The sequence below is a fragment of the Ciconia boyciana genome, chromosome 5 (genome assembly GCF_034638445.1).
Source record: "Ciconia boyciana chromosome 5, ASM3463844v1, whole genome shotgun sequence".
NCBI classification, from domain to species: Eukaryota; Metazoa; Chordata; class Aves; order Ciconiiformes; family Ciconiidae; genus Ciconia; species Ciconia boyciana.
The window spans coordinates 83,683,560-83,702,945 of NC_132938.1; the positions used below are offsets into that span (position 1 = coordinate 83,683,560).

General features: G+C 45.8%; 1 protein-coding gene across 5 annotated transcripts in view; it reads left to right on the forward strand.

Annotated features, from left to right (window-relative positions):
• SLC4A4 (solute carrier family 4 member 4) overlaps positions 1 to 19,386 on the forward strand; it is a 230,154-nt gene that overhangs the window by 58,502 nt on the left and 152,266 nt on the right. For all 5 annotated transcript variants that reach the window (XM_072862885.1, XM_072862890.1, XM_072862888.1 and 2 more), the window contains exon 2: positions 898 to 971. In XM_072862885.1, coding sequence (XP_072718986.1) covers positions 898 to 971 — 74 coding nt within the window. The remainder of the gene's footprint in view (positions 1 to 897; positions 972 to 19,386) is intronic.

A 19,386-nucleotide genomic window follows, 5' to 3' on the forward strand; every position in this document is an offset into this window, starting at 1 on the left:
TGAATTTGCAGATGAGCCCTTGGAAAGCATTTAGGGTCTTATTTCGTGGGTGAAATATAGCAGCACCAGTTCTGGGCAGTGCCACAGGAGGGCTTTTATGGTGGAGGCGTAGAATTAGGAGTCTCTTCTATATGGAGAAGCAGATAAGAGATGGAGAGAAAAGGGGAGGGGAAAGAAGGCAACTACTACAACCCGTTCCCAAATGGATGAATGAATGGGTGACACACATAAATGACTGCGGTGATGGTCTGGCTTACTGTAGCTCGGTCTCTGGATAATCCTCATATGTCAGATTTCTGTAAGGCCAACATGTGACACAAAGCTTGCCTCTCAACAGACAAGTGTGCTTTGCTGGTATTAAGAGGCTGGCTGAAGGCTGGTCTCCCACTGTCCATTCGAACGCGTGTGTATGTCTGTGTGTAGTATGCATGCTTGCTCGTGTATGTGGTTCTGCAGCCGAGGTCTTTTAGAAGAACTTTAAAGGGAAACTGGAATTCCACAAACTCTTGGCTATTGCATAGACAGTCCCAAACTTGCCTCTGTGTGTATACGTCCTTCTTAGAAAAAAGGAAAAAGGAGGAGTGGGGGGAAAAAAAAAAAAAGAAACAAGAAACGGGAAAAAAAACCCAAAGACTTCTAGCCGGGATTACCTTTCTCACACCTGTCACCACTGATGCCCTCTCAAGGTTAGAATTCGAGCTACGTGAGGCCAGCTTAAACCAAACGCCATTTGAAAGGAGCTCTATGAAGGAACAGCAGGCACTGCAAGGAGAACAGGAGTGCCCACAGGAACATGAACAACAGCTTGCAAGTTAACCTGCCCAGGACCTGGGCTGGTTCAAATAGCTCACTCCAGGAGAAGTCTGAGCATTCCTTTTTTCTTTTCTATTACTATAGGATGGAGGACGAGGCAGTACTGGATAGAGGGGCTTCCTTCCTTAAACATGTATGTGATGAAGAAGAAGTGGAAGGTAAGAGACCTTGGGCTGCTGGGGAGAAAGGGTACCTTCACAATCTGTATTTGTACGTACGATCGGCACGGTCGGATAGCAGAGAAAAAGGGCGCCTTTGTTTTGCCGAGTAATTAATCCTAAAATTGACTGTAACATGGGTAAGCTTGATCGGGGTGAAACTGACTTTTTAAAGAAATCCTCTTTTTCAGTTCAGGAGTGAATGGTGTTATATGCTGCTGGCACACATTTCCACTTCCCACAAAATCGTGTTTGCTGTGTCTTGCATAGTGGCTGTGAAATATTGGGGCTGTTTGTTTTTCTCTGCTCTATGAATACAGTTTTGGCAACGCCTGTGTATCACCACTGCACTTGGAAGTGCTGGAATACGGTGGCAGGTGTCGCAGATGGAGAAGTGAACTGGAAAAACCAGCAGAATTTGTACCGAGTGTCAGGGGTGGACATAAGGCAGCAAATGGATGTTTGCCTGGGTTATCCTTTTAGCTGAGGAAGAATAAAGAGGAGGTTTTTCCCTTGAAGAGGAACTTGTTAACAGAGCAAACAGTTTCTTCGCTTTTTAGGAAAAGAGTAGACTCCTTTGAAAGTGTTTTTATTTCCTCTCTAACTAAAAATGTTGTGAAATCCCAGAAGTAAAAGGAATTTAAAGGAGTTTAGTTTAACGTTGGTTGTGGAAAATTATTAAGCTGATAGGAATGAATTATTTGCAGCAAATATCCTTTTTCCTGTTTTATGAGGATCAGCTGACCGCGTGCTTGATAAACTGGTGGGGGAGAAGGAGGAAAGGACAATGGGGTGCGTACTCTACCTAGAAGGGAAAGGAGGCCAGCATTTCACCTCACAGTGCTACCCTTCTCCTCTTGACTTAGATATATAATTTTATTCTGATTTCCTTATTTGCAAACAAATGCCTTTGGCTTTTTAGTTTAAAATGTTTTGAAAGGTGTAGGGTTTCAGCCATGTCATTGTCACTGGTAATGAACGGTGAAGGATCGAGCAGTATGAAAGAAAATAATCTCCAAAAGGATGGATTAGAACGCTTCCAGCAAATCAAACCAGTCCTTTCCATGAAAAAAACCTGTGTTTTCTTCCTCTCTTCTATGAGGTAATCTGTGCTCAGTAGCTATAAATCATCATGTTAGGTTTAATTAGGCCATTTGCTGTCTGCAGGGTCGGAATGACAGGGGTTTTATATTAGCCTTTTGCTTGTAGAATAATTGGTACTTTGGCACAGCAGAAACATTTGAGAGGGGAGAGAGGGAGAACATTTCTTACATTTTACTGTCTTAAATGTTGCCACATGCTGTTGTGGTGTGTATTGCCCATATGTGACGCTCCAGGAATATAATACAAATTGTTGTTTGTGAAGAGCAGTGCGGGAGTGTCTTTTCGAACTGTCTGCGGGTGCTGCGAAAAAGGTTGTGGTTAATGCTTTAAGTACTATTTGTACATGTGGCGTGTTTATCTCCAGGTTTCAATGTACGTACCCTCGTTTGATTTAGTTGGGCTAACAGACCAGTTGCAGTTCATCTCGTGTTGGGGTAAGGAGAAGAGGAGGCGAAACAAGTATTTCTAATTGCACGCGACAGGCCTCTGAGAACTGTAGCTGGTCATCTGAGCCTCCGGAGAGACTTGGAGCTGTGTAACCAGCTAATTCTCTTGTTCGTGCTAAAGGCAGCGCCTCGATTCTCGCCAGGCTTCTGCGAATGACCTAGCTAAATCACAAAGGAGCTGCCGTCTGTGACAGGGCCTGTCCTGACGCTGTAGCATCTGTCAGTGTCACCGTGCATGTATGGTGCATGTATGATTCGGTTGGTGAGTTGCTGCTCAGCCACTCTGTTCTTCTGGAGTGGGACAGCCTTGAATTCATAGCGTAGCTGGCAAATTTGGGGCATTACCACAGTGTAAGTAATCATTAAGGGCTTTGGCATTTTGAAGAGATCTTATCTGCCTTAGAGAGGAAGATTTCCAACCCAAATGATTCTATGATTCCATGCATGTCCTCAGCTACATCTAACTCTCTACACAGATAGGCGCCCTGTATATAAGTACATTGAATGTATGTGTGTATCTAGTATGCACACATCGCACCCCATGTACAGTCATAGCCTACATGTATAGAATGAATTGTAGACTCACAGAATGGCTTGGGCTTGAAGGTACCTTTTAAGACGGTCTAGTCCAACCCCCCTGCTGTGGGCAGGGACATCTTCCACTAGACCAGGTTGCCCAGAGCCCCATCCAACCTGGCCTTGAACACTTCCAGGGATGGGGCATCTACCACCTCTCCGGGCAACCTGTGCCAGTGTCTCACCACCCTCACAGTAAAGAACTTCTTCCTTATATCCCATCTCAATCTACCCTCTTCAGTTTAAGATCCAATGGAAGGGCTAAAACATCAGGTTGAAGACCTTTGGCTGACACTTGGTGCAGATGCTTTTAAGTCTCTCTGCTAGATTTCTGCGCTGCAAGTGGAGTGCTTTCAAGGAGAGCACTTGTCTAGAGACTTGAAGGTGTTAGCTCTGAAGTGTTCTCCATTGCTTCAGCCACTGTCATGGTATGGTTATAACTTGCTTTTCTGAAAGGCTTACAGTAGTTGCATCCTCTGTACGAGAAGGTAACAGTGAGCGGAATTGTTACTTCCAGGTGTATTTTATTTTTCTGATAGTTTTTATTTTTAGCCTACTTTCACGAGGGAACAACATACATATCCTAAAGCTGTTTGCTTCTCTTGCCTCTTCTTTCCATTCCTCTTCCAATAATTTTTTGCACCTAGCAGTCAGTATTGATCAAATTTCTCAAGAAGGCTCTTTAAAGCTACACTTAATTTCACTAAACTTGTAGGAAAAAAAACCTGAGCGGAGAGGAGAGACAGTTTTCTTTTCCCTCTGCTAGGGAAAGGGGAATTGTAACCTTTATCAGAAGAGAGCTGACAGCGTAGTGTTAGGGCAGTGGGACTTGGGGATTCCCCAGCTGCAGGAGAGAACGGGAAAACCCTACGGCAAAACATTATAATGTGCTTAGAAAGCAGGCTGCTTTAGTTGCCTATGGATCCGTTTGATTTCAAACAGATGAAGACAGAATTTTGAAGTTGTCATTTTGACCATCCCTTTTTTTCACGTTCTTTGCAAGAAGAGAGAAAGAGCGTGGTGTCATTTTATTGGTGGCTGATGACCTCGCATTATGTCTAATAGCAACTCTGAATTACCACGTCACTCGCTAATTGATTATGTAGCGGTGTGGGGGAGAGGGAAGGACTTCGCTTTTAAGAAGGGGGAAAACTGGGCATTTCTGGCCAGTGGGATGTTGAGACATTTTCAGGTTTGGGCAATTGTCGGTCATGCCCTTGCTGAGGAAATGTAATGTTAATAGAAACCATACATACCTGACAAAAGTATGTCTCTTTGGCCTGGTTCCAGAGATTGGTTAACGCTTCTCTAAGATGGCACCTCAGTCTGGTCCTGCACTGCAGTGTGTTGCTATTTTATTAGTGATATCAGCTGTTGACATTTGAAAATTATTCCATTCCAGCTCACCCCCTACTGTCTTGCTCAGTGGGAGGGCTCAATTGGTTAATTCAGTACATGTTAGTTATGAAGAGCTGCTTTGCTGGCCATCGCTCACAGAATCACAGAATCGTATAGGTTGGAAAAGTCCTTTAAGATCATCGAGTCCAACTGTAAACCTAACGCTGCCAAGTCCACCACTACGCCATGTCCCTAAGCACCTCATCCAAACGGCTTTTAAATACCTCCAGGGATGGGGACTCCACCACTGCCCTGGGCAGCCTGTTCCAGTGCTTGACAACCCTTTTGGTGAAGTAAAATTCCCTAATATCCAGTCTAAACCTTCCGTGGTGCAACTTGAGGCCATTTCCTCTCATCCTGTCACTTGTTACCTGGGAGAAGAGACCGACCCCACCTCTCTCCAGCCTCCTTTCAGGCAGTTGTAGAGAGCGATGAGGTCTCCCCTCAGCCTCCTTTTCTCCAGGCTGAACAACCCCAGGTCCCTCAGCTGCTCCTCACAGGACTTGTGCTCCAGACCCTTCCCCAGCTCCGTTGCCCTTCTCTGGACACGCTCCAGCCCCTCAATGTCTCTCTTGTGGTGAGGGGCCCAACACTGAACCCAGCATTCGAGGTGCGGCCTCACCAGGGCCGAGTACAGGGGCACGATCACTGCCCTGCTCCTGCTGGCCACGCTATTGCTGATACAAGCCAGGATGCCGTTGGCCTCCTTGGCCACCTGGGCACACTGCTGGCTCACACTCAGCCGGCTGTCGACCAGCACCCCCAGGTCCTTTTCCGCTGGGCAGCTTTCCAGCCTCTCTTCCCCAAGCCTGTAGCATTGCCTGGGGTTGCTGTGGCCCAAGTGCAGGACCTTGCACTTGGCCTTGTTAAACCTCATACAGTTGACCTTGGCCCATTGATCCAGCCTGTCCAGGTCCTTCTGCAGAGGGGACGTTGCACATAAGTGCCCAGAAATGTGACTTGGTGAGACAAGGGATCTGCCTGGGTCCAGTTCAGAGTGTGGAAGGAAAGCAAGTGCAAAAATGTAGGCTTTCTTGGGGGAAATCAGGAAGAGGCACTGCCCTAAGCTGAACCTCCTGTGCGAGAAAACCATTCCCATTCATTTAGAGCACTGCACGTTCTTTTCCTTGAAGGTAATGACATATCGCTCTAATGCCACTGTTAGGAGTGCTGGTATGTATGACATAAACCGATTACTTAATAGCCAATTTTGCAAGAGGGGAAAAGCAAAGCTCCACCTTATCCTTTGAGATAAGGTATTCTTGGCTCTTTAAGCGTAACTTCCCCCGGGCTTGCTGCCACCCTGACTTCATGGTGGGGCGGAGGATGCTTGATTTCAAGTCTGACAACTGTTGCTGGAAGGCCCGAGGAGCACTCTGGCTGCGTGTCTTAGCAGAAGGGGACCAGTGCTCGTGTCAGGTGTTTTGTCCTGCGTTTCGTATGATTTTGCAAAGTAAAGGTCTCGAGAGTTTCTCTTAGATACCACTGTTGTAGGAGTGAATTCAGGAAAAAATGCTGTTACAGTGGAAACGTTTTTGTGGATCCTTTTATCGTTATGGGATTTACTATATAGAGAGCCTAAACCAAGGATTTTGTAACAACTTTCTGTAACTACCTTTTCCATTTTAGGTGACTGCTCCCCACACTTTCCTCCTCCTTGCTTTCTATTCTCAACCCTGTTGTGTCATTGCACTTTGCTGGTACAAAGCTGTGTGATGCCATAAGCCTAAGATTATTACTTGGTGGTTGGATCAATGAGGAGAGAGGTTGAAAGGGTAAAGATAACTGTGAAAATCTTTACCTTTATTAACAGCAGGCAGAAGGCAGGAGAAATGAGCTGTATTTACCCATTTACTTTGTTTTCTTTTTCATCTCTCACCCCTGCCCTCAGTTTTTGATCACTGACTGTAGGCAGACCTTCTCCATTTTCAGAAATAACCAGAAGACCTGTTTCATATCAGTTAGAGTTTTTAATTGCTTCTGAAATAAATATGATTAAAAAATTAATCAGCTAAAATCTCAGCACAGAGTGTACTTCATTAATATTCTTTGGTACCTTTAATTTATACGCAGAGAGAGAGTAGGCTGTAGTTCGCTTCGGTAAAACTGACTCAGGCTTTGCTTGTGCAAAAGCAAAACGATGAGGACTCAGGCACTGCCTTTTTGCTCTCTTTCTGTACAGCAGCTGGCACAGCTTGGGAATGGCAGGCACAGATTGGGACCTAAACGCTGCCCCACACAGCTAGTAAAAACAAGACAAGTTTGGGTCTTCTCACCTTAGAAGTATCTGGATGAAAGTTTTCAGATGAGCTTCTCCCCAGCTTTAATTCTTCATGACGCTTTGCAGGATACTGAAATGTGCCGTTAACTGGTTTGTCATAAATGTAAAGGTCTAGTGCTATGACTTCACTGCAGACTTTGATAATATGCTAAATCCCTGTGGAAGAGTCCGGAGCGGTTTTTGTGCGTGAGGATTAATTAAGTCAATAGTACAAATGCTGTGAGGTCTACTGGCAATTTCCAGCATTGCATAGAATATAGTTCTGGTCATTGCAGATGTCTTTCATCTGTTGTCAGGAATCGACGTTAGCTTTCAAGTTGCTGGGGTTGTGTGAGAAGGTGTTGATGCCTGCCTACTCCAAGCTGTGCGAGAAAAACTGCAATCCAAGTTCAGATGATGATAAACTGACTTTACATAAGGTAGCGATAAGTTGGCTGCGCACACAGGAGAAATCGAGAAAATGTTGTAGGAACAGCTGAGTCAATATGATGTGCTTTGCCCGTTGCAAAGGAAAGGTGGTGTTTTCTTTTACGCGATGATAAGTTTTGCAGTGACACATGCTGCGAGTGTAAGGTACGTGGCAGTGAAGGAAGGTGTTTCCATACCGTTCTGACAGTGACTGGCTTTTTTCCATCTCTGATCGCTTTAGAAACAATCATCAGCTCTCTGACCTGGGGGTGAGATTCATTTTGCTGAGGGCCATGCTAATTAGAAAGGTGGCCCTCAGATGGCACCTTACAGCCTGTGATGGGAGCAAGTTCTCTGAGTGGATGTTTTCAGTTACTGGGGCCATCCTGAAGCTGCTGGTCCCTACCAAGAGGGAGCAGGCACTTGGACAGTGCACAGTAGTCCAGTCCAGGGGCATGGGCCTCCGTTGTCTCAGTGTGCTCATGATAACGACCCTACTTTTTAGACCTTAAAAAGGTCACTTTTTAAGCCCTCTCTTCTTTTGTGCTTCAGTTTCTGTAGATGCTTCCCAGCATCCATGTGCATGCAGGCCGGTGTTGTAGTTGTGCACCTGCTGGTTACACGGTGGTTTGGTCCTCTCCTGGGTCACTTAGTTAGGATTCAAGTCTAGGCTTGTTTGACTGTCTTCTCCCATGCATCGTAGGGTGGGATCTCTCGGATCCCTTCCTCTGCCAAACAGCTCTTTTTTAAGGTACAGTAATACTGGTTATGACAGTTCACGGTGGAGATTGAACAACCGATACAGCCTTTGCTCAGTCTTCAGATGTGAGCCCCAGATGTGCTGATTACCCTTCCCGAATTTTTCTGGGACATGTAAAATTAAAAGGTAACACAAAATGTACTGGGGAGGCCCAGTCGCAGTTGTAAAATGTGTAATGCCCGTGTTTTCTCTGTTTGGCTGTATTTAGCAAACTCTGTCATGGTTTTTACCTGTTGGCTGAATTGACAGATTTTTAAGAGATGTACTCCATGCCATAAATCAAGGCATAGAGGAGTAGTGAAGGTAAATGACAGAACCCACTTGGCAAACAGGGAAAGATATTGAGGCAGAAAGTGGAAGATACCTGACCCCATGTCAGGGGTGGGTTCCTTGAAGCTTGGCCACGTCAAACAGTCACAGCCTTCGTGTAGCTAGGGAACAGAGGAGTGTACTTCCCTCTCTCATCTGTGCGCCCAGAAATAGTGGAGCTGGACTTAATCTGGAAACTGATGGTAGGGCTGTTTCTGTAGCTTGCTACGATAAGTGCAGTCTGTACACTAGTTCAGTCATCATCTCAGCCCTCGTGAAGGTCTGTCCCTTTGGGTGATATTCCTAATCTGGTTGCACGATGCTGTTAGAACTTCCTTAGCAGTGAAAAGGGACTGAGAAAGGACGTGGGAAACTCCGACACTTCCTTGAAGGACACGTTGTGCTGCTGGAGAGGTGTCAGGAGGCCTTTGTGTGAATGGGGCTCCCGCCGGTGAGCATCATGTTGTTTGCATTCCTTCGCGGTGCCCTGCTGGCAGCAGCTCGGCCTTCTAGCAACCCCAGCTTCGGCCGCAGTCTGCCTTTCATAAAACACACTGCGGCCTCTATATGTTTAATTATAACTACGGCCTTGGAATCAAGGTTTGCTTGCAGCAGGGCTGTTTTCCTACTGATGCAGTACTGCAGAGTTGGGCACTTATGAGGAATTCCCATGAGCTGCCTGGCACTTTGCAAACCCAAGGAAACAGGATGGTGGTTTAGGCAGAACTCTGCCTGACACGTTGCGGTTGTGTATCTTGGTTTTGTTGCTAACCTGTGCCCAGCCTGTGCTGTTTATTCTTCAGGCTTCGGACAATGTGCTACTCCATGCAGTCATTGGTGGTGATTCGGAGTTCAGGCTCTAAAAAGACCACGGTGTTTGCTTCAGTTTGGAGTGCAGATGTCAGCGGCGTGCCTTCCTGTAGCTTGTGTGCAAGTGGTAAAGCAGCAGCCACCCTCTGGTACCCAGAAAACAGTTTGAGGTTCTTTCTCTGAAATGGGGCAGCGCTTGGGTGTCTTAGTCAGTATACCACAGCTCTTCCTTGTATTGGAGGGTGGTCTAAAACCTACCTGCATCTATGAACTTGATAGTGCCAGGGACAGCTTGGTATTCATTTGGTCAGCCTTGGTCATTAATGAGATGGAAATATGGAAAATGAGGCCAAGATTTTCAGCCAAGATGGGCTATTTTGGGTGGTCAGTTGGGGCATTTCAGAAGGGAACATAATTTTAAAGGAACTGTGGTGAGTGCTTGAGGCAGCTGCTAGAAAATTCAAAGGTACCATGCTTCCGAACAGCTTGGCCTAAAATCGAACAGTCCAGCACGGCTCCCCTCCTCTGGTCTGTTCTCCAGAGCCGTGCATTTTTAAAGTCTTCCTTTTCTTTCTGTGGGATCCAAGCAGTACTGGCCAGATTAGATCAGATCACAACAGGACAGGTTCGGTGGCTTCTGTCACCTCTCACGGCTCCAAAGAAGAGAGAAAGAAAAGCAGCTTAGGGGGTTGTGGGTAAGAGTCTCGGAATGGCTTATATAAAGCCCAGTGAGAATACCCCAAACACATGTTTATTGTTCTCTCTAAACAATGCCTACCTGTTAATTCATTGCCAACTTCCTTATATTTTCCTGTCATGGAGCAGTACCTTCTAGCTGCCATCAATGTGTGTCTTCTGGGCTTCATATTCTGATCCTTTCCTAGCATATTTTTTGGTGACTGACTTGCTCTGCTCCTTCTAAACAAACAGGGTTTGTAGGATCTTCAAGAAGTCAAATGAAGACCTAATTTGATTTTTTTCATTTTCTTTTCCTATTTAGATATTCTTGACTTGACTTTATGTGAGCTCTGTCTTTTAGAGCCATCCCGTTCTTCAGGGCACAGTGCTAACTCACCTTTTAAACATGCTTCGCTGGAGCAGCCTCTGAATCTTGTTAGGAATCTGGCAGTTCAAGTCTGGGTCATCGATGGGTAGCGAGCAAGCGTACGTTTGAAATGGAGAAGTGCAAGCTTTAGACAGATGGCTAGGAAGACTTTTCTTCTGGCTAACTATAGTGTTGTTACGTGGGAACCTTTTAAAGACTGCAGACGTCACTTTACATAAAGATTAAACTGACCTTTTGAAGATATTGAAGTTCTAGAAGCCTGATGTTATAAAAGAAGAAAAAAATCTTCCTATTGACATGCTGTCTTCCACTACACGGCTCAGTTCCCGCCCCCTTGTAGTGATTTTAGTAAAGGCCTGCCTATTAAGATGTGAAGTGTAGTAATACAAATACGTAAAATGATCTTTGGACAAGTTCCCTGCTCGATTAAGTAACTGCATCTTCATTGCTGTTGCTGGGTCCTCTCTTGAATACTTTCATCTTAGCCATGAATTTGGGGTTCTTCTGGCAGAACTGGCAGAATTGAAGAGAGCCCTGTTGTTTCTAATCTTGTCCCTTCCTATCTCATCAGTCAGTTGCATAGTAGCTCGGGTTTTGTCTCTCTTGGAGCCTCTGTTTTCTTTTTGGCCTTTTACTGCATCTCTCTCACTGCAGGCTGTTCTCCTGGCATTTATTAGGTTGTGAACCCCCTACTCAACCTTATGGTTGTCCTTTTACAAGCGTTTGGTCCCATCACCTGATGGATTCGCACCGACCCTTTTCTTTGGCCAGCTGCCACATACCATGGAAGAATTAGTTTATTGCATACTAGTATTGTTTTAAAGGCCCTTATGTCTGAGGGCCTAACTGATCTCAGTTTTTGTCAGCTACCTGGTTACAGACTTGGGCTACTTTATTCCAGTCTTTTCCATACAGACATAATTTCTTCTGCTTCTCCCAGACAGTGTCTTATCCAGCATCCTTTGTCCAGCTCTAGGCATCCACCTGCTACTGCTGGTCCTGTGACAGCCTGCGCTCAGACCCTCAAAAGACCTTGGGTGTTCTCTTCATGAGAACCTCTTGCAGAGAGGGAATTTGGTGCCCAGGTGTCACCACTGTAAGACATACATGCGTGTTTCTGCACTAACACAATTGTTACTGTGGCACAAAGACCCAAGTCTGTTCCAGTTGTGCGGGCTGCCCTCTCTTTGGAGGGAAACGCGTCTTTTCTGTGGTTCTGCTGCTTGACGGCGCTATTTTGCTGTGGGGAACAGGGGGGATTTGGATCTGATTTATCTCCAACTGGTATGTTGACTTGTTTAGATTCCACCCAGATTGCAGCAAAGTGCTCAATGAATCCTTCTGCTGTTTACCTGATCGATAAGTTTTTACTTGCCTGGAAAATCAGTCACTTGAATGTCAGGATGTTCTGAAAACCCTGTGGGGACGGAGTGCTGAGCCTGGGACTATGCCTGCTCAGCCCGTCTAGAGGATTGGTTATGGTTTGGTTTTGTTTTCTTCTGAGTTTCAGATCTGTGTTGATAGGCATTAATGGGAATTAGCTCTTACACAGTGCTAGGGGAAATCATCGTGTTCGTTGTTTCTAATGCGTGAAGCAGCCGTGTTCACCGACAGGTCTTGTGAATTTCCATGTCTTTTCTCCTACCCAGAATCTACATCTTCCTAATGCATGGCTGAAAATACTCCCGTTTGCCTGTTGTTTTCGTGGCCTGTGTTTTCATCTGTGTGGAAATGAATGCGCTCTCAGATCACTCCTGGGAAATTTTTAGGTGAAATATGACAACTGTGTAGGAGGGACTGGGAGAGCCATTTCTGTTCCACTGGTGCGAACAGTTCTCTGAAGCGGGGTGTCGTGCAGGCTGTGGGTCCCATCCGTGTGCGCCTGGGCGTGCAGAGCGACAGCCACGTCCTGGAAGGTAGAGTTGGTCGGGGTGGAGGGCCTGCACCCACTCCTCTGCTAGCACCAGTCCCGGGAGGTGTTTGGCACCTGTAACCCCTTTAAAATCAGGTAGAGTTAAGGGCACTTGGCACGTGACGGCGTGGCCTTTTGTTCTTATTTCTTGAGCTGATTTGAAACTAAGCAGGGCTTAGTTTGGGACTTGCTTAGTGCTACTTTTAGTATCTCCCCTTTAAAATGGATCATCCCTGTGATTTATTTGTCCTTCTGGGCCATCAGCTTTTTATGTCATTTATTTCCTTTGGTTCTCATACAAAACGAGAAGTACCCTTCTGCCGCCACCCCCGGGTTTGAAAAGCAGCCGCTCAAAGCTGCGCTAGCCTGGCTGTAATCCCAGCAGCGTGTTGGCTAGTGCCGTGTCTCGCCGTGTGCTTGGCGGTACGCCAACACCTTCTTCTTGGCCACAAAGGTGTGCCATGCCATCTTCTGCTGCTGAAGCACGTGACGGGCTGCATCCCCTCCCCATCTTGTGTGACTCTGGAGCTGTGGTAGGTGCAGATTCCTAAACGTTAGACATCGCTAAGGAGCGAGTTTTCATAAGGTTAGCAACTCGTTAGTGGTAGGAGTGAAAGCCATACACTCCTGGGATGGGTCAGAAGCCACGTCAATAAGTAAAGCTTCCCCGCCCTGAGGGTATGCTGTGTTTCAGTTCCATCCAGGTAGGAGGCTGATAGCGAGGCTATGGAAATGGGCAGAGAAGGGCACACCTTTACCTGCCCATGTCTTATTACAGGTCAGCCATGCCCCAAAGGTAAATGGCTGGGGCATCCTGAGCAAAGCCCTTTGTTCAGGTGGCCTGAAATATCTGTCCCAGTCTTCTCTGAGAGCCTGGGTGCACAGGGCTGCCCGGTGCAGGAGGCACAGAGCTTGTGGAGAAGAGGTTGGCTGTGTAGACATGTCAGTTGTAACCACATGAGCCTGTCCAAGCCTGGTCGGGTTTAATGTGACTCTCCCTGTTCTTTGGAAAGGAGCCTTGAAAGTAAAAACAAGGGCCAGGTGAAAACTGCTAATACTCAGCTCATTTTCATTGCTTTATAAATTCTTAATGTTAGGTTTTGATTTTGTTTCCTTCTGAGGTGCCAGTCTGAGATTCTTTATGGGCTAGTCTGACCAGGCTCTAAGTCTCAACAACCGCAGACATGTGGAAGGGATTCCTTCCTAGATATTATGCACCAGGCAGGCTTTATCCTTTGATCCTGTAACTTTGGGCTCCTTTCTCCAAATGACCAAGTTTTGGTTTTGCCAAGCAAAAGCCATTGCGCTGTCACCATTTTCTTAGAAGAGTTAGTGCTTAAAAATGGAGATGATCATAAATAAAGTGATCTCTCCTGGCTTGTTCGTTTGGCTGTAGATATCTGGAATGAAAAAAGAATTTCAGTCTTACGCAGTGTCAGGCTTAGAGTCTGCACTTGGTCATGCACTAAGATCGCAGAAAGCTGTGGACTCAGCTCAGTGTCCAGATGAATGCAGAGACCTCAGGCACAAAAGGTATCACTGCACTTAGATAATCTAATCATATCTGCTGATTTACTCCCCCCCCCCCCCCGCTTCTCATGCTAAGGCTGTGATTTCAGTTTGCATTTCCTGTAATACAGGTTTTCTGGTAGTACCCTACATTTGGAATACTACCATGGCCACTGGTAATCTATTACACCTATGTGTTGAAATACACAATACAAAAGGCTTTGTGGAAAGGCTGTTGTTGCAGGATGAAGCTCCCCGGAATCGCCTAAATTCAAACTTCATGTGAAACCTGAGCTCTACAGCTCTCCATAGGTGTGTCACACATCAGGTCTATTCTGTATGATTCTTCTGGGAGGAACTGGTTTCTTACCAAGGACATGGTAGGAAGTGATAATGCTCTTTAAGGCAAATGTGGTTCCAGAAGTAGTTTAGGAAACAACACTTGAACTATAGAGATTTCCCTCTATATAAATGGTTTTTGTCATTTTCTGCCTGTATTGTAGCATGAATAGATCCACATGTTTCGAACGATATAGATGGCTTGTGCTTCACAGGCCTTGGGATGTCCGATTTGGGGCTGTCATGGTTGCATAGAGAGTGAGTAATTGCCCTGCTCCCAGCACGCTTCTCATGCGGGCAGATCCCAAGGTCTCTTCATCACGTACACTTAACCAGATCCTCAGCTGACGATGCCAGGCTTGTCCTGGTCCTTTCACAGCTGCGCTCCCCCTCGCTTAGCGGTGGACAGGGCAGCCGCTCAGGGCGTGCATTGCACGTGCACCCTGCCGTCCTTTCTTCCTTGAACAGAAAAGGATCCTCACTGACAGACAGTTCAGGTTTGATTCTAGCCTTGTGCCAGAGCGACTGCAAAAACGCCTGGACAGAATTACGGGTACAGAGGTATAGGAACCTGGTGTGTTTGATGCAGGTCCTGGCTTTTCCTGCTGAGAAACCCTTGTGCAGCTTTCTGCAAACCTCAGCGGGTGGTGGGGAGCGAGCACCTGAAAGGAGACGGGGATTGTGTGGGTAGTAGGTGATCAGGCTATGCTAACACACAAATTTGGCTATGTAAACACACACGAGGAACTAACGGGTAGCTGAAACTTTACCAGGTCAGACAACTTCAAGCCTGCAGATTTCTTACTGTTTTTATTTTTCAGTATGCTTTTTTTTCCTCCTATGTTTACATTTCTTTAACCCCCACATTTCCTTAAAAGGAATAACTCAGAGAAGAAATAGCATGGTGTTGCACTGAGGCGGTATGCTCGGGGGCTTGACTGGTTGAAGCAGGGTGTCTGGAGCTGCTTCCTTTTGTGCACGCTGTCAGAGTGCACGACTTGAGATTCAGACAGTTTCATTCCCAGGATGTCAGCAAGACCATGCTGGGCCCGGATGGAGACAAGAGATGAACAGATATTCTTGCAGGCAGGGAGGGAATGCTGCATTTTATACAACTTAAATTTGGTAATGCATGAGTGGGTTTTCACCAGTAAAACTGACTCAGGGAGTCTCCTCTGCCCAAACTCTAAATCTGGAGTCTGAATCATGAGCTGCTATTCTTTAGTAGCTCTTAATAAAGCAAAAGATGTGGTTTCAGCCAAAATTTTTCTGGGGGAAAAATAGCTCTCTGATGATGACTACTTCTTGCTCTATTAATAATCAGATGAAACGATTTTGCTCTGAATTTGGTGCACAGTGAAGTTTCTCCTCAGACACAAGAAGCTAACTTGAGAAATTTTAGCTTCAGCAAGTGTAAGTTCAAGGAAGCCACGACCCACCGTTGTCCTTTAGAACAGAAAAGGTGCCACTTGGACCTCCAGGTCTTGCTGTGCATCTTACCGATGGGATTTTAGTGTTGTGAAATACATGCCTCTGGTCAAACAAAACAGCTCTAAAAATTAATGAGGTGCACACAGAGATGAATCATTTTGGTGGGGGAGAGCGGGGAGGGCGATGGGAGAAGCCCCCAGAAAAGGCTGTGAATGCAGTAGGGGCCACAGGAGGAAACTGGGAATTGGCCCGTGTCGGGCGTGCAGGAGAAGGTTACAGCTGAGCGGGACCTGGATTACCAGGAGAAATTTAGCACTCGGCTCTGTGCTTCCCATCCTCCACCAAGCCGCAGGATAATAGTGCGGTGCATGTGTGTCACGTTAAATTCATCGGGCATTACCATTTGTAGTCAATGGTTCTCATGGGAAAGGCTCTGTTACCCCGGTGAGTAGGAAATGTCTCAGAAACCCAGTGCATTGAGAGTATGTGTCAATTGTTTCCTTCCAGGCACTTTGGGAAGGGAGCCTAGAAGTTTATCTCAGCATTTGCAACAATATAAACAGATGCCAAGTACTTCAAGTACGCAGAAAAGGAAAATGTCTTGCTTGGTCTCCGTGAACAGACTGGGAGGTGGAGGGACACACACACACACACACACACACACACAGCGCAACATTAAGTAAGTCTCTCCCTTGCAGAACAGGGAAAAGCGGCTAAGTAATGCAGATGTTTGCCTGCGTATATACAACTTAGTTTCATATTACCAAAATCTGTACTGTGCACACGTGGTCAAAAGATTAAAGAGATTGTCCAGTTCTGTTGGCAGCATATTAAAGTATTAAGACTACAGGCTTACTATGATGTGTTTCTATTATCAAGCTGACCACAGAATTAAAATGACTCAAAGGAGGACGTTTTAATACAGATACCAGAATCGCCCCATCCTTTTGCATCTGGCTTTTGGATGTGATCTTGGCTGTAAGAATCCCTTGGGAACCGCTACCACTGCCCTGTCTGTCCTGGGGCCACCCCTACCCTACAGCTCCCTGCTTGTGCTCAGATAAGATTTCCCCTTCTCTGTCCCTATGCAGTGTTTATGCCATCTGCCATGTTAAAGCTGGTGTTTCCAGTTGCTGGAATAGCTTTCCTGGTTTCCTTTGACACGCTAGAGCTAAATCCTGTCTTCAGGTGTTGATCTGTAAGGTCTCGCTGCAGATGTCTCCAGCTTTGGCATTGTGGCTCTGCCCATTCCCTCTGTGCTGTGAGCCCATTTCTCGAAGGTCGCGGTGCTGGCACGCTGGGCTGGAGGCAGCAGATGCAGGTCCCTTTCCTTCTGTCACTGTTGTGCTGCCTGATTTTGGACCTTTCTCGACCCCGGATTTCTGTTTCTTTTTTTGTCCTGCTGCCTGAGATGGCAAGTTATTAGTGTCTGGTACAGTACCGGACAGTTGTACAGCTGTTGGCGCCCGGCAGCAGCAGGAGATGCGCATGTAGTGGTGAACTTTTAATATCTCAGCCTAGATAATACTGGCTAAAAAGTAACTGTAACATCACTTGCAGAGATTTTCACTAACCCTTTATAGCTGTTAGTTTATATCTTGATATCACAGACACTATACATCTTTATATCTCTATATCTGTTTTATTTATTTAGTATGGTCTGCTGCATAGTTACCACCAGTACATAAACTGGAGCTTGCTGTAGCACTCTAGCCACCTGAACCATGATGTGATCCATTTCAGGGCCAGCTCAGGCGCTGTCACCCATCGTGTCTGTGAGTGCCAAGGGAATTTCTTTATAAGCCTCTGCTTTCTATTACAATTTCCACACAACAAATTACTTTGGAGCCAAAATGTATCACGCTTAGTGCCAGTCTGGGGATGAACACAGTTTTTTCAAGTGATCATATTGGAGAAAATTTTTTTTTCTTTTCGTTTTGTTGGTCTTTGAGAATTAAGAATGCGGTATTTAAGAAGCCTTTTTCAGATGCTTTTTTATACTTGAGTAAGTCAACAACAGCATGCATTTAAAATTTCTAACTTGTCCTCTGTATTTGCTTTTCAAGGGAGCTACTGCTGGAGATTTGTATACCTCAGTAGCCTTGCTGGGCTATAGAGCATGTATGTAGATGGGTATGAGCAGCAGTGTAACACACATAGGGCATGAGCTGTTTTCATAAGCTTCTGGCCCCAGCCTTGCATACAGCTCGTCATTCCGTTATTTGCAAAGCCCTTGAGGAACTCAGGTAGCTATTTTAAAGTTGCTGTCAAGGAGGGCCACTCTGGTCAAGCAGCTTTTTAAAAGACCTCGGATGCTTTCAGCATGAAAATTCACATGCAAAAAAGGTGAAGGACTCTCCAGACTTCACAGCTGGCCTCAAGAGTGTGTGGAATTTGAAATGGCAAATGCAGGGTTGTGTGGAATTTGAAGTGGCAACTGCAGGGTTGTTTTTCAGTGAAAAGTCAGTTTGTTATGGAAATGGGGTATTTTGTGCCTAAACTTTCAGTTGTTCAGTCTGAAAGATTTGATTTATCATAACGAGGAATTAGAGACACGTGTTTAGGAGTGAAGTTAATTGGTGGCTGCAGACTCTGGTTTTACTGTTGCACTGGCATTTCCAGGGCAGCTTCCCGTGTCTTGCAAATAGGTGATTCATCTGGAACCTTGTAATGCTGCTGAAAAGCAAACAGTAATAATAGGTGCAGCTTGCAGGTGAAAGGAGAGAGCAATGCATACTCTGTGATGAGGGAAAATCGGTGGAGGTGGGTCGGTGGCAAGGGCCAGTTTTCTCTCTAACTTTCTCAAGTGCGTGACTGTTTTGTTGAGTGAAGCCTGACATTTATTACTTGCTTGACCGAGTTCTTATTCCTGAGCAAAAGGCAGTATGGCTGCTGCAAAAAGAGAGGTGGATGCAGCTCTGAGCTGAATGGAGAGGTGTTGGACAGCTCTGTGTCCGGTAACACGGAAGCATGTGTCGTCTGGCTTCAGAGGCCGTCGCCTTGTTGGGTGCCCACCCATTTGACAGAAGTTCCTGTGGTTTTGGGAGTGATGTGATTCCCCATTGTGGAGTGCATGTCAAGAGAGTCTTTTGGCTGAATACCTTCTGTGGCAGAGACCCGTAGGTGCTGGAGTCAGGGCTGAGGGGTGTCGTATCTCTGCTTCCTGCTCAAAGCCCCAGCAGTCACGGAGGCGGGGATCTGAAGGCTGCTGTTGGGGAGGTCTCTCCTCTCTCTGGGGAGGCACCCGCCAAATGAGTTGGGGTGGGACAGTGCTGCAGGGTGGAGTGCTGCTCTGCAAAAGCCGTAGCCTCTGCCTTCTCTTGAATATGTCATCTGGTATGCTCACGTGGGGTTTTAATAGCCATGCATTCATGCGAGGTGTAAGCACACGCTAAGAATAGATGGATGTGAGGTGACCGAGACAGCGGCTCCGCAGAGGGACAGCTCTGCAGAAACGCTCCGCTGTGAACGGAAGTAAAGGACTGTACCTACAGATAAATACATTTGTTCTTAGGTGCATTTGCGGCTCGTTCATTCATTCAGATAAATGTACTTCAGTCAGTAATAGGGCATGTGTGTTTATCTGAAACTCTCTGCTTGGCTACGCTGAGATATGAGTGGGGAAACCAAATTTGGTCAAAAGCACAGAATACAGCTATCATTTATCAAGAGTTAAATCTGAAGGAGCTGTTTTTAAAGCTTACAATAAGATGTCTGAATTGTCTGGGCACAGAAGAAGACAAGGAAATGCTTTCTATAAGCACAGGGAAAGATATTTATCCCAAGCTGGTAGAAGTGCAGAAAGCCCTGAAAATAAAACATTTTTGTCGAACTTATCAAAAATACATAACAATTGTCAAATGTAGTTTGAGTGCTTTAGTTTGAAATAGAAGTCTCTATGTAAGGGAAAAGGCATACTTTGTGTTTACAGTCAGCATTATGAAATTTGGCACTTTTTTATTACTTAATTTTTATTTTGGAAAGCGTCAACTACCTAAAAGTTTACAGTAACTTATGTTAGTAGTCCTTCCTCATCTGCTGTGTTATAGTAATACCCTAATGGTAC